This window comes from Mobula birostris, chromosome 1, assembly GCF_030028105.1.
Source record: "Mobula birostris isolate sMobBir1 chromosome 1, sMobBir1.hap1, whole genome shotgun sequence".
Classification (NCBI taxonomy): domain Eukaryota; kingdom Metazoa; phylum Chordata; class Chondrichthyes; order Myliobatiformes; family Myliobatidae; genus Mobula; species Mobula birostris.
In genome coordinates this window covers 80,634,277-80,650,311 of record NC_092370.1, presented here as the reverse complement: position 1 = coordinate 80,650,311, position 16,035 = coordinate 80,634,277, and the positions used below count along the sequence as shown (strand labels likewise).

At 41.2% G+C, this 16,035-nt stretch overlaps 1 protein-coding gene across 3 annotated transcripts in view; it reads right to left on the bottom strand.

Annotated features, from left to right (window-relative positions):
• Positions 1-3,823: 3,823 nt before the first annotated feature.
• Positions 3,824-16,035, bottom strand: part of pop1 (POP1 homolog, ribonuclease P/MRP subunit) — a 72,892-nt gene continuing 60,680 nt past the window's right edge. For all 3 annotated transcript variants that reach the window (XM_072257994.1, XM_072257985.1, XM_072258003.1), the window contains 3 exons: positions 8,665-8,819; positions 6,553-6,897; positions 3,824-4,969 (listed from right to left, as the gene is read on the bottom strand). In XM_072257994.1, coding sequence (XP_072114095.1) covers positions 4,321-4,969; positions 6,553-6,897; positions 8,665-8,819 — 1,149 coding nt within the window. In that variant the 3' untranslated portion in view covers positions 3,824-4,320. The remainder of the gene's footprint in view (positions 4,970-6,552; positions 6,898-8,664; positions 8,820-16,035) is intronic.

Sequence of the window (16,035 nt, the reverse complement as noted above, 5' to 3'; positions counted from 1 at the left end):
GCTGTCAGAGGTTACAGCAGGACATTGATAGGATGCAAAAATGGGCTGAGAAGTGGTAGATGGAGTTCAACCCAGGTAAGTGTGACGTGGTTCATTTTGGTAGGTCAAATATGATGACAGAAAATAGTATTAATGGTAAGACTCTTGGTAGCGTGGAGGATCAGAGGGATCTTGGGGTCCAAGTTCATAGGACACTCAAGGCTGCTGTGCAGGTTGACTCTGTGGTTAAGAAAGCATACAGTGTATTGGCCTTCATCAATTGTGGGATTGAGTTTAGGAGCCGAAAGGTAATGTTGCAGCTATATAGGACCCTGGTAAGACCCCACTTTGGAGTACTGTGCTCAGTTCTGGTCGCCTCACTATAGGAAGGATGTGGAAACCATAGAAAGGGTGCAGAGGAGATTTACAAGGATGTTGTCTGGATTGGAGAGTATGCCTTGTGAGAATAAGTTGAGTGAACTCGGCCTTTTCTCCTTGGAGCGATGGAGGATGAGAAGTGACCTGATAGAGGTGTATAAGATGATGCAAGGCATCGATCGTGTGGATAGTCAGAGGCTTTTTCCCAGGGCAGAAATGGCTAGCACGAGAGGGTACAGTTTTACAGTGCTAGAAGTAGGTACGGAGGAGATATCAGGGTTAAGTTTTTTTTACGCAGAGTGGTGAGTGCATGGAATGGGCTGCCAACAACAGTGGTGGAGATGGATACGATAGGGTCTTTTAAGAGACTCTTGGACAGGTATATGGAGCTCAGAAAAATAGAGGGCTATAGGTAACCCTAGTTAATTTCTCAGGACATTTTCTGCACAGCTTTGTAGGCCGAGGGGCCTGTATTGTGCTGTAGGTTTTCTATGTTTCTAATCCAGGTGAGAGGAGGTAGGTAGAAAGGAAGGGGAGAGAGGGGAGGTGGAAGGTGGAAGAAGCAGAGTTGAACCTGATGTAATCTGGGACATCTGAGAATCTCACTCCCACCATACTTGCTTTGCACAGAGGGTAAGAATGGATATTTTAGATGCTATCTTCATAAATACGGTTCCTCTGTGTGCGATGACACTATTTCCTATGTCTGTAAGAATGTGCAAGCAAATGTTTTTCTATTTTAAGTATTCCAAATATTTCATTAAGAATTTGCAGCTTGTCATGACTGATGTTTTGCATATTAAGTGCTAATTTGAAGGGATTCAGCCTCATCATTGCAAAATAAATTGAGTATATTATCCTCAGAGTCTTGGCCAAAATGTATGGCTAAGAGCAACAGATTATCTGCTATCACTTTGCAGTTTTTTGGGAGATTCTCTTGTGCAAAAAATGGCTACCTTGCTTGTGATGTGACATAACAGATCACACTTCAAAATTACCTCATTGTCACAAAGTGCATTTCAGCTACTGGCCAAGAAATACATTCAGATACAAAGGTTTGTGGTTTCTTGAGCTATCTGTACATTACCTCAGAATGGAAAAGATGTGACTTCTAAAGCAACATTGGAATAAATGACAGGGCAATTTTTAAAAACCTAAGAGCAGATCTCTTTTCAATCCAGTATGTTTTTCCAAAATGAGGTCATGAAGAAACACTTTTAGATATTTCTAACTGGTGAGTGAAAATGTATGAGGAGAGTCAACATTTCGACCTGTGACCCGATGAAGAATTTCAGCCTGAAATGTTGACTGTTTGTTCCTCTTTATAGATGCTGCCTGACCTGCTGAGATCCTCCAGCATCTGTAGAATTTCTTTAAGATTGCAGAGTAGAGACATAATCTGGCTTTAAAATATCTAATTCTATGAAGTGACATGGTTTGATTGATCATTAAATTAATTTTGTTTTAATTGTTATTTTCAACTCTGGGCTGAACATTAATGGAGATAAGGGACACTGCATCAGAACTTCTAAAATTCCTGCCATTTCCCCACCCCACACCACCACGTGTGTATGCACAAGCAGCAACTGCTTGATCCACTGAGTTCCTCCTGCAGTTTAATTTTTGCTCTGAATTCTTATATCTGCAGTCTCTTATTGTTATCAGTAGCAATTGGCTGTAAATGTTTCCCTGAAGTAACTATTGCTTTGCATATCAAGTGGTAACTTCAAGAAATTCCTCCTCACCATCACAAAGGACAAATGACTTTTCCTCAGCTCTTTGGCCAAAATGTGTCCCCTGGCTGTAAAAGGCACAAAGCAAGTCTTTTAATCTATCCCTGGAACTGTGGAAAACTAGGTAGAGGAAAGCATTTTCTGAAGCTTTAGTGCCCTCTAAAGGGCTATATTTATACACCAGCTCAAAATATTTAGAACTTGGTGTATTCAAAAATTTCTATTAATGTCCAGAAACAAATGCAGTTGTGCCAGGACAGTGTAAAGACACAGAATCACTATAAATTAATATTAATGGCTCCGTCTAAGTAGACAATGGATGTGCCCGGTTTAGGACTCAATTGGGTGTGGAACAGCGTCGGCTGTGGCTGAATAAGCCGATTCTTGAGCGGCAGTCCTTGGCACGGCTGCTGCACACGGAGGCTGATGGCTGCTGCTGGGCCGTCACTGCTGCAGCTTTCCTTCTCTCTCTTCTGTCCGACCACAGTCGAGGTCGTTTTTCCTCTGCATTGGTAATGCATGTACGTACAGCCTGTCGCCAGGTACAGCGATTTGCAGTTGTCTCTTCCCAAGTGTCCACCCCGATATCAGCAGACTTCAGGTCACGTTTACAGACGTCCCTGTAACGCAGCGGTGGTCACCCTGTGGGCCGGGATCCTGTGGCGAGTTCTCCGTATAGGATGTCCTTGGGGATGCGGCCATCTTGCATGCGGTGGACGTGGTCAAGCCAGTGCAATCGTCGCTGTGTGAGAAGGACATACATGCTTGGCATGCTGGCCTGGTCCAGGATGTCCTTGTTTGGCACACAGTCTTTCCAGGAAATGCTCAGGATCTGACGCAAGCACCGTAGGTGGAAGCTGTTGAGGTGGTGCTCTTGGTGCGCGTAGGTGGGCCAACTCTCGCTGCCGTAGAGAAGAGTACTCAGTACGCAGGCTCTGTATGCTGCAATCTTGGTGGCTGTGGTGAGTTTCTTGTTTCTCCACACTCTCTTTGACAGCTTGGCCATAGCAGCAGCGGCTTTCCCTATTCGCCTGTTGAGCTCTGGATAAATTACAAAAATAAGTTATGCAGTAAATAGAAATAGAGGTTGTGTTCATAGACCGTTAGACAGTATGATGGCGAAGGGGAAGAAGCTGTTCCTGAATGATTGAAGGTGGGTTGTCAGGCACGTGTACCTCCTTCTCAATGGTGGTAACAAGAAGAGGGTATGGGTGGGTCCTCACTGAAAGATGCCGCCTTCTTGGAGCATCGTCTTTTGAAGATCTCTCGATGGTGGGGAGTGTTGTGCCTGTGGTGGAGCTGGGTGAGTCTACAATCCTCTGCAACTTCTTTTCATCCTGCACATTGGGGACTCCATACTAGGAGGTAATGCAACTAGTCATAATGCTCTCCAACTTGCAACTGTATATCAGGGCAGCACTGGTAGCATTTTGTGTTCCTTCAGCAGTTGTCCCCAATCTTCACACTCTCTCCCCCATCTTGCATTGCTCTGATGCACTCTCCCATCTTCTGACAGCACCTTCCCTTGTAACTGAAGAAGCTACACCTGTTCTACCTCCTCTATTCTGCATTCTAAACAAGTTCCAGCTGAAGCAATGATTTACCTATACTTCTGTGTTCATAATCTGTGCTCATCTCTGAGGATACTTAACTGAGAATAGATCTGTTCAGTTATATATATTAACCAAGACTCCCAATACCTGAAATTTTTATTTCAGATTTTTTTTTCCCCACGTACATAAACTTTAAATTTCTAAAAAAAAGTTAACACAGGCATAAAACAAATAACATTTATCCCAGCAGTCTTATATAGTGATATAGTTTTCATAGTGATAAACTCAATTGCACTGACTTACTGTTTAATTCATTCTATGTGGGCTTAACCTCTCATAAATCCTCTGGATTCAAACACTGATTACAATTAAACAAACAAGAGTTCAGTTTAATGTCAGTAAAATATATTGCAGTCACAATGAATTTCAACTACGTGCAGATCAATGCAAGGCAATCTTGTCAGCACTGCATGGCTGGAAATAGCAAATAAGAAACAAATCTGTTCAGAGAGTTATCTTTGAGTCAATTAGCATCAGAATTCAAACTCAGCTTAACAGGATGTACCATTCAATTGAAGACAAGAGCTCTGGCCATTGGAGAGAGAATGTAAACAGTGAACTTCAGACAAGCTTTGAGATACCGCCTGAAACTTGCACAAGTATCTAGTAGCATCTTTTTAAACTTCAATATTTATTTTTGCGAGGCGATACTGCAGGGAAGCAGAATTCCTCACCAGTACCAAGCCACGCTTCTCTGCCGGTTGATTGGACAGCATATGCAAGAGTCCTAATAAGCTAACAAATGCCAAGGCTTCCCCACAGCCTACATTCAGTGAAAAATCCCCTTGGCTTACATATCCAATTGCAAGTCTGGAGCAGTGGGACATCACATCCTGTGGCGGATCAGGCCACAAGCCTAGAACTAAGTCCTTTTGATAATTTGAAACTGATTCGAAGTCCTGTCCTCCAGAGCCACTTTCTTGATCTTTTGACAAAGCTCCTTTCTTTTTCTTCAAGATTTTAATTTGCCGTTTGTAGGGGTCTCTGTGCTTTGGTTCTTGAGGAGCACATCTCTGAGGCTCAGAGGCTGCAAACTGGAGGTCTTCCTCAGAAGGAATACAAATTGTTGCATTAGCAATGGGACAGCCCTTTGTCAATGATGAGAGTCTGGCCCAGACAAGGAACCGGGGATAGGAGCACACAATGGAATTCACCACATCTGCAGCCATCTGCACTTGCAGGGACCCACAGGAGAATTTAGCTTGCTGACCACGGCTTGATGTGGGGCGACACCATGCAGATAATTGCTTCAATAACTTTCTGCTCCTAGAACACAACAGAAACAACGATGACTACAATACCCTGCTAGCTTATAGAATCACTTGAGCACAACCATGTTTTAAATTATGCTTTTCAGAGTACATTGGCACGAAGTTGGAGAACAGTTGGAAAGCAGTTACTGCAGTTTGAATTGAGTGCAGCACAACAGGGATACAGATTTAAAACATTTAAAGAAAAACTTGGAACAAGTTTCGAAGTCTATAAAGTCAAATTTATTGTCATATGCACAAGTTTATGTCTGCACAGATGCAATGAAAAACTTGCTTGCAGGAGAAGCTCAGGTATATAGCATATAAGCAGCATTCTTAAGATAAAAAATTTACAAGAGATAACACAATTATAACAAAAAGTGCACTAAAATAATTGTTCCAAGCAGACACAGTGCTCAGTATGCAAGATGGACAACCAGATCAGAACAAAACCCCCTAAAGCATTATAAAAATAGATAGTGCACTTTGTCTTTCAGAATGTGAAAACAATGAACAGCTAGTTACAGACAGGGGTCTTGGGGGTCCATGTCCACAGCTCCCTGAAAATAGCCGGGCAAGTAAATTGGTGTGAAAGGCGGCATATTGCATGCTTACCCTTGTTCCTCATGGTATTGAACACAAGACTCAGTGCACCATATTGCAGCTATATAAAGCTTTGGTTAGACTGAACTTAAAGAGTAGTGTACAATTCTGGTTGACCCATTACAGAAGGATGCAGAGCCTTTGGAAAAGGTACAGAAGAGATTCACCAGGATGCTGCCTGGACTAAAAGGTATAAGAGTTTGGAAAAACTTGCATTGTTTTCTCTGGAGCATCAGAGGAAGAGGGGAAACCTTATATTAGTTTGTGAAAGGCATAGATAAGCAGAATCGTTTTCCCAGGGAAGAAATATCAAATACTAGAGGGCATGTATTAAGAGTGAAAAGATTAAAAGAGGTGTTCAGGGCAGAGAGTGGTAGAGACTGGAACAGGCTGCTGGGGTAGTAGCAGATACATGCCATTTAGATAAAAACATGAATATACGGGAAATTAAAGAAGATGGATCATGTGTAAGCAGAAGAGTTTCATTTAATCCGGATTATATTTAACGCAGACATTATGAGCTGAGGGGCCTGTTCCTGTGCTGTACTGTTCTATGGTCGTGATACAGCGCGACATTATTACAGCTCGGGGCATTCCAGTGTTTGGAGTTCAATTCCGGGTCCGTTATTTAAGGGTTCTCTGTATGTCCTCCCCATGGAATGCATGGGTTTTCTCTGGGTCCTCCATTTTCCGCCCACAGTCCAAAGGCGTATACGGTAGGTTAAACGGTCATTGGAAATGCTCCCATAATTAGGTTTGTTGGGGCCTGCTCTGCTCTGTTTTGCTAAGTATAAATAAAGTGCAGGAGATGCAGATTGCTTACTGTCCTTGCCTTAAAACATTGAAGCTATTTTATCAGTAATTAGAGACTGATAATGAAATCAAGATATCATCCTTTCTAATGCTTCTACTCAATAAAAAGAGGAATCCTTTCTGAGGCATACTTTCATTAGTAATATTGATAGACTTTGGAAAAAGACCAAGTGATATACAGACCTTAGTACAGAAACATGACCACTTTCTGCTGGAATGTCTTTAGTGCTTGAAATTGTTGGCCCAAGAACAACATTTTCAGAATCCTCTTCCATTTCCTCCCCAGGCTCAGGAGTTTTCTCGTTATTTGATGACTGTTTGGGCATTTTTCCTTCATCTACACAAACTGAACTCTCCTTTGAGTTCTGCACTTCAGAAGTTAGCTCTGTTTCTTTGCCAAAGAGAGTAGGTTTGACACTGTTAGCTTTGCACTTTCCTTCCCATTCCTCTACAAGTTGCTGCCAAGGACAACGAAATGGAGTCATGGTGCCATAGTGGATATAGTTGGGTCTCTTGGCAGGTGGATATCTGAAGAGAAATATGGTTAGTCTGTAGAACAAATGGGTAAAACTTCAATATAATGTTATCAAGAGAATAATATACAAGCCTTCTAAGACAACTACAATAAACTATGATGAAGCCCAGGCTGGAATCTGGCGCAAAGAATAAACTGCTGGAGGAACTCAGCAGGTCAAATTGTGTGGGGGAAGCGGGGTGGTGAAAGAATTGTCAATGCTCCTGATTGTGATTATATATCAGAACTCAAATGTCTTGACTCTTACATTTTGTTCTGATCCTGACGTAGCATCTTAACGAAATATGTCAACAGTCCCTTTCCCTTCACAAAAGACAAAGCCTATGCTCATTTTTCAAAAATCTGCCAGTTTGCAATAAATTACATTAGTTCAAGTAGATCTTTAAATGGCACAAAAACACTCAATAGCCACTTTATTAGGTACTTCCTAGTACAGGAGGTACTTACTAAGTGGCCACTGAGTGTATTTCTGTATGTTCGTGGTCTTCTACTGCTGCAGCCTATCCACTTCACAGTTCAACATGTGCATTCAGAGATGCTCTTCTGCACACTACTGTTGTAACGTGGTTATTGGACTTCCTGTCGCCTTCCTGTCATCTGAACCAGTCTGGCCATTCTCCCCTGACCCCTCTCAATTAACAAGGTATTTTGCTCACAGAACTGACACTTACGGGATGATTTTTTTTGTTTGTTTTTTGCACCATTCTCAGTACACTCCAGGGACAGTTACGCATGAAAATCCCAGGAGACCAGCAATTTCTGAGATAGTCAAACCACCCTATCTGGCACCAACCATCAGTCACTTTGATCACATTTCTTCCCCATTTTGATGTTTGGTTTAAACAACAACTGAACCTCTTGACCATACCTGCCCATTTTTTTATGTATTGAGTTGCTGCCACATGATCGACTGATATTTGCATTAACATACAGATGTACCTAATAAAGTGGCCACTGAGTGTATATGTTGACATATCTCGTTAAGATGCTACATCAGGATCAGAACAAAACGCAAGAGTCAAAACGTTTGAGTCATCCTTTTATTAGGTGATGTTCAGTGAAATTGATTCGTTAATGTTTTAGTTTTAAACTTCAAATGCAAATGTTTAAGCTTTAGCTACAAGTGAACCAATACTGTAGTGGTTCAAAATGCTCAACTCCACAAATTAGCAGACAAAAATAATTAATTTCCAATAAGAAGGCAAAGCAGTATAGGATTAAATTACTATCCAGATGCCTAGACAAATAACCTGTTAGAAAAGTGTCACATTGGGCAGCACAGTGCTGCAATGACCATGAGCACAGAAAACTGGTGGAATCAAACCAGTTAGACATGGAACCATAATGAGTGAAGGTGTAAAGAAATGCATGATGTAATCTGCATAAAGCTTTTAAAGTCTTAATTAATTCAAATGGAAATAGAATTGTAAATGTAGCAAGTCAAATAAAAACAGTGAAGGCAGATTTGTATGCTGAAGGTGTTGGAGAGCTGATTTTATCATATACTAAAAAGCTCAAGCAGAAATACCTGATAAAGGTTTCCATTCATATTTCCACCCAATTACATTAACCCCAATACTGAAGAGTACCTCCAAAGTTAATTTGGCATCAAAAGGTCTCCGACAAAGGATGCAAAAAATTTTCCCAGAATGTTGACCCAAGTTTAAATCTTGTGATATGATTTAAATGCTATGTACTTTTATTTTTATTCTGTGTTGTTAAATTCTTATAATGCTACCTGTAATAGGATTGCTGCTTACCTCTTGTATTTGTCCATTAGCTCTTTCTCAGTCTCCTCACTGTGCCGCATGCCAGCTGGACAGTCTGGAAAATCATCAGGGAAATGTGGGATTCCCTGATACTGAGAATGCTTAACTCCTTCTTGCAAACCTCCTGCTCGTATACCCCTATAGATCTGACATAATAGTCACAAAATTTCATACATGATTAAAACCTCAAAACATGGACATTTTACTTACTGGAAAGAAGGGAGGAATTCAAAGAAACAGAGTAGACAGCATCTTTAACTATTGGGTTAATTGAGGGAGGACATTGGAGTGGTACAGGTTAAACAGCTCTGGATAGGAGACTGGAGGTGATAGCGGATAAAGTAATGAGTCAGCCTCCCATTACAGCTAAAACAAGCTGCTGGAGGAACTCAGTGAGTCAGGCAGCACCTGTACAAGGAAATGGACAGTTGATTTCAGGTCGAGACCCTTCACTTGTACCAAAAGAGTACAGGGAAGATAGCTAGTGTAAAAGCTGGCATGAAATACCTAACATTAGAGGCGGGTAAGAATGCAAAAATGAAAATTAAATGTCCTTCATTTAAAAATATAATTAAAGACAGTCAGCATAGATTTGTACAAGTCATGTCTCATCTTATGAATTAGAGTTATTTGAGAAAGGATTTCAGTACATTGAAAAGAGAAAAGCATTCGATAAGATACTGCTTTGTGCATTAATGGCAAGTTCATAATATGCAGTATTAAAAGTATCAGCACTACAACAGGTAGTTGAAGATTTTTGGAGGACCAAAAACAATACTGACTAATCAACTTTTAATGACTTGAACAACGCTTGCCCCACTGTAAAACAACACAGGTGTCGATCTCAAAAGATAACTAAATAATCTGGCCTTGGTTTACAGGATACAATAGAAAAATGTACAGACAAAACAAAAAGACAAGCATGGTTAGCTGCGAGGAGGTCTGCAAACGAGTTAAGAGATTTAAGTAGAATTAGAAGAGGTCAAGCAGCACACACAAAATGCTGGAGGAACTCAGCAGGCCAGGCAGCATCTATGGAAAAGAGTACAACTGACATTTCCGGCCAAGGCCCTTCATAAGGACTAGTTTTTAGATGAGGTCAAGGCCACTTGGCCTAAGTAATCATGTCAGTGTTTGTGATGCATTGGAGACTCCTCCAATCTCCCTTTTAAACACTTTGAAATAATTCCTTCTAGTTTTCACTGCAATAGTGAATTCTATATCCTGAGCACTCTCGAGGGAAAAGGGCTTACTCTGAATCCACTTCTGATTTCCTTCAAAATATCTCAAATTGAAAGCATATTTCCCATTATATGAGACACTTTCCTTGTGTGTACTCCATTGAAAGCCTCCATAACTTTGAAAATAATCAGGAGCCACTTTCAAGACACTGGGAAGATGACAAATGAAATTTAATGCTGGGAAATTAGAAGTTTTGGAACAAGGAACAAGAACATAAATCCAGTAAATGAAAAATCTTTAAAAGCAAGAAAAGCAGACAGATTGAAGGAATCCAGATAAGTCTTTACCAGTGACAAGTTGACAAGGCTATCTGATAAAGGAAAATAGAACTTAAGTTTTCAAACTGGATTCCAAATAAGGATAGTGCTGAAGTTAATCACTATATTACTGGCTCACACAAGATTACAAATGCCTGACTTATGTACAACCCTGTACATAATGACAAACATTTGGGAGACCAGGGGGATAATTTGTCAGCTGTTATGGGGCTGCAGGTACTGTATCCTCTGCCACTTGAGAATTCAGTTTGCACCAATATCATTGCAATTTGCAGAGAAATCCAAATGGTCGAGTTCAATACCCTGGCTTAATTACACAACACACAAGGTGTTGGAGGAACTCAGCCGATCAGGCAGCATCTTTGGAGGACAATGAACAGTTGATAGTTTGGGTTGAGGCCCTTCATCTGAACTGATACATTTAACTACACATTACTCTTGATTGATTTAGATTTGTATTTAAATACGCATATTGCCAGATAGCCACATTTCAAACTTGTGAATGCATAACAACGACAAAAACACCTTTGGCTCCCGAGAAGCTGTCACCTTCCCCACTTTGTTTTCTGTGCTGTGAAACAATTCTCAATATGCTCGCCTGTTCTCTATTCCTCAGTGTACGCCAATCTTGTTGACCAACTCCTGCATGGAGCCATACAAGAAGTGTTCAGTTGGGAGGGAAAACTTGGTAATTGGGGTTTCCTTTACCAGGGCATGGGTCAGACGACCTGACAGATGGTCTCTCTGACGAGGATTGTAAACTGGGTAAAGGTGGGACAAGTAAAGGTGGGACAAGTAAAGGCAGGAGGTGAAAAGTCAAAGGAAATATGCAAAGAAACTTTTTTTGAAAAAAGAGTAGGTGCCAGGAATCTGCTGTCAGGGGAGATGGTGGAGGCTGATACAATAGATATATTTAAGCACTTCTTAGGTAGGTGCATGAATATGCTGAGAATGGAGGGATATGGACCATGGGAAGGCAGAAGGAACAATTAGGTGTCATGAACTTAATTATTTCAGTACAATAACAAGGGCTGAAGGATTGTCCCCATGTTGCACTGTTCTATGTTCTTAAATTATTTTTGTTGATTGGTGAATTAAACCAGAGCAAATAATAGTAATGAATTTATCAATCAAATGAATGAGGTGGAAGAACACATTAAATATAGTCATAGAAAAATACAGCACAGAAACGGGCCCTTCGGCCCATCTAGTCCATGCCAAAACCATTTAAACTACCTACTCCCATCGACCTGCATGGGATCATTGACCTTCATACCCCTACTATCTGTGTACCTATCCAAAATTCACTTAAACATTGAAATTTGAATTCATGTGCACCATTTGTGCTGGCAGCTCATTCCACACTCTTACGACCGTCTGAGTGAAGTTTCCCCTTAAAACTTTTCACATTTCACCCTTAATCCATGACCTCTGTTTGCAGTCCCACTCAACTTCAGTAGAAAAATCCTCCTTGCATTTACCCTATCTATACCCCTCATACTTTTGTACACCTCTATCAAATCTCTTCTCAATCTTCTACGTTCTAAGGAATAAATTCCTAACCAATTCAACCTTTCCTTATAACTCAGGTCCTCCAAACTCAGCAGCATCCTTGTACATTTTCTCTGTACTCTTTTTACATCTTTCCTGTAGGTAGGTGACCAAAACTGCACACAATACTCCATATCAGGCCTCACCAATGTCTTATACAACTAACATAATATCCCATCTCCTGTACTCAACACTTAGATTTATGAAGGCCAATCTGCCAAAGGCTTTCTTTACAACCCTATCAACCTGTAATGCCACTTTCAATGAATTATGGAGCTGTATTTCCAGATCCCTTTGTTCTACCACACTCCTCGGTGCCCTACCATTCACTGTGCTACCAGAGTACAACACCTCGCACTTAGCAGCATTAAGTTCCATCTGCCATTCTTCAGCCCATTTCCCCGCTGATCCAAATCCCTCTGCAAACCATGATAGCCTTCCTCACTGTCCACTGCAACCCCAATCTTGCTGTCATCCACAAATTTACTGATCTAGATAACCGTATTATCATCCAGATCATTGATATAGATGACAAACAGCCAAACCAACACTGATCGGTGTGGCACACCATTAGTCACAGGCCTCTAGTTACAGAGGTGACCATCTACTACCACACCCTGGGTTCCCCCACATAGCCAATGTCTAATCCAATTTACCTCATCTTAAATACCGAGCAACTGAACCTTCTTGATCAACCTCCCCTGCGGGACCTTGTCAAATGTCCATGTAGACAACATCAATTGGCTTGCCTTCACCCACTTTTCTGGAACCTCCTTGAAAAAATCTATAGGGTTGGTTAGACATGACCAACAAAGCACAATTCCATGCTGACTATCCTTTATCAGTCCATGTCTATCCAAATACTTATATTCGGTCCCTTAGAATACCTTCTAATAATTTTCCCACAACTGATGTCAGACTCATCAGCCTATAATTTTCTTGTTTATGCTTGGAGCCTTTCTTAAACAGCAGAACAACATTAGCTATCCTCCAATCCTCCACTACCTCACCTATTGCTCGTTGTTAGGTCACATCTGGAATTTCCAGTTGGCGGATGATTTCCCTCCACACCGCTGTCCCAACAATTGTCCACAACATCCCTAGTCTTGTCCAGCTTGGTCCAATCCTTGATGTTATCCAGCCACGTTGTTCTTTGCCTTCCTCTTCATTTCTTTCCCTCCACCTTTCCATATAGCAAGTCCAAGATGTTATCTCTCTGCGTAATTTGTCCACAGTAAGCAACTTTTAACTTCATGATCTTCTCCAGCAATATCCGTGGTCTATCAACTTCGGACAAAACCCTCTCATTTGAAACTTTCTCTACCCAGCTGATCTTCAATATTCATTGATAGCACCACATTTCAAAAGCATTAATTCGTTTCATGTCATCCTTCTTCAGGGTCCATGTTTCTGATCCATACCTCCGTAATGACCATATGTAACACTCGAGGCAGCGGATTCTACTTTGGATGTCTACCTTCCGATTGTATCGTAGATCTTTTAGCTTCATGAACTGGGTCTTACCCATACCTATTCTCCTTCTGATCTCAACTTCACATCTCCTGTCATCTGTCAGGCAACTGCCAAGATATTCAGACTTTTGCACCTGTTTAACGTCTTGTCCATTCACTTGTAACGATACTATCATGAATGAGTCTTTAGTGTTTATTTTGCTTACCACCATCGATTTTGTTTTCTTAGGGCTGATTTAAGTCCGTAGTCAAGACTTTTCTTATTCACTTTATTCAGCATAATTTGCAGTTCGCATTCGCTGTCAGCTAACAACATGGTGTTGTCCGCGTACCTGATGTTATCCACCTTCCTGCCTCTGCTTGGAATACCTATTCCTAAGGATGATATAAATATCTCTGCTAAGGCCCCTGGCACCTCCCACAGGGTCCGAGGGAACAACTTGTCAACCCTGGGAATGTATCCACCCTCATTTGCCTCCAAGACAACAAACACCTCCTCCTCTGTAATCTATATAGGGTCCACAAATCAATGCTGCTTTGCTTCACTGCAATTGACCCCATGTCCATCTCCTGAGTAAATACAAATACAGAACACTTATTTAAGGTTGCCCCAATTTATTTTCGTTCCTCACATAGATTACCATTCTGATCTTCCAGAGGACGAGAGGACCAATTTTGTCTTTTGCAATCATTTTCCTCTTAACGAATCTGTAGATGCCGTTAGGATTCTCCTTCACCACGTCTTCTAGGGCAACTTCATGCCTTCTTTTAGCCCTCCTGATTTCATTACTAAGCGTTCTCTTGCATTTCTTGTACTCCATAAGCACCTCATTTGTTCCTACCTGCCCATGCACCTCATTTTTTTCTCTTAACCAGGGCCTCAATATCTCTTGAAAACTGAAGTTCCTTACACTTGTTATGTTTACCTTTTATTCTGACAGGCACATACAAACTGTGCACTCTCAAAATTTCATTTTTGAAAGCCTCCCTCTTACCAAGCACACCTTTGTCAGAAAACAGCCTGTTTCAATCCACATGCCAGATCATTTCTAATACCATCAAAATTGGCCTTGCTCCAACTTAGAATCTCAACCCATGGACCAGACCGATCTATTTGCATATTCATTTTGAAACTAATGGCATTGTGATCACAGATGTAAAATGCTCCCCTACACAAACTTCTGTCACCTGCCCTGTCTCATTCCTTAAAAGCAGATCACACATTCTCTCGTTGGACTTCTGAATTAAACCGACGTTGTTACTTACATCTTTCACATGCACGAGGAGTAAAAATATTTACGTTACATCTCTAAATGAGCAATGTGCAATTTATAGTAATTTGTAATTAGTAGTATATACAATGGGACAGTTAATATAACAGAGAAAAACAATTGTATCAGCGCGAATTAATCAGTCTGATGGCCTGGTGGAAGAAGCTGTCCCGGAGCCTGTTGGTCCTGGTTTTTATTCTGTGGTACCATTTCCCAAATGGTAGCAGCTGGAACAGTTTCTGGTTGGGGTGAGTCAGGTCCCCAATGATCCTTCAGGCCCTTTTTACACACCTGTCTTTGTAAATATCCTGAATAGTCAGAAGTTCACAACTACAGATGAGCTAGGCTGTCCACACCACTCTCTGCAGAACTTTGCGATTGAGGGAATTACAGTTCCCATACCAGGCGGTGATGCGGCCAGTCAGGATGCTCTCAATTGTGCCCCTTTAGAAAGTCCTTAGGATTTGGGGGCTCAAACCAAACTTCTTCAACCGTCTGAGGTGAAAGAGGCACTATTGTGCTTTTTTTCTACCACAGCCGGTATGCAAATTCTATCCCATCTAGTTCTTTTACAGTATGAGAGTCCCAGTCAATATGTGAAAAGTTGAAATCACCTACTATAACAAAACTATGTTTCTTGCAACAGTCTGCCACCTCTCTATAAATTTGTTCCTCTAAATCCCTTGGGCTTTTTGGTGGTCTGTAATATAGCCCCATTAACATGGTCATACCTTTATTATGTCTCAGTTCCACCCATAACGCCTCACTAGATGAGTTTGCGAATCTATCCTGACGGAGCACACAGTGACATTTTCCCTCACTAGTACCATCACCCCTCCTCCTTTAATCCCTCTCACTCTGTCACATCTAAAACAACAGAACCCCAGACTATTGAGCTGCCATCCTGTCCCTCCTGCAACCGTCTCACTAATAGCTTCAATATCATAATTCCAGGTGTTGATCCACGCCCTGAGTTCATCTGCCTATACATATTTTAAATATCCATATATTACATATATTTGCTGTGTTCTGGCCATCATCTGTACTTTTGAGAAAACAAAATGGATCTCTATGTAAAAAGCAAAGAATCAAGGAGCCAACAATCTAATAGGACCTTTGCAGACAATCATCACAGTGAAATTGGGCGCCATGCTAGTGTAGTGGCTAGCACGATGCTATTACAGCTTGGGCTGTTGGAGTCTGGAGTTCAATTTGACGTCCTTGGTGAGGAGTCTGTATGTCCTCCCTGTGGAATGCATCAGTTTCCCCTGGGTATACCCATTTTCTCCTACAGTTCAAAGACATACCAGGTTGGTGAATTATTCATTGTAAAATGTCCCGCGGGTCAAATTGGGGTTGTTAGAGTTTGCTGCTGAAAGGGCCAGAAGGCCTACTCCGCACTGTATCATTAAGTAATAAATAACCTCCTGTGTGGCACAGTTTTGCAACTAGCACCATTAGGAAAGGAAAACTCAACCTAAGTTTTGAACTACAACCAAGAACAACACACAAGACATGCAGACAGATCTAAAGTTCAATAATACTTCA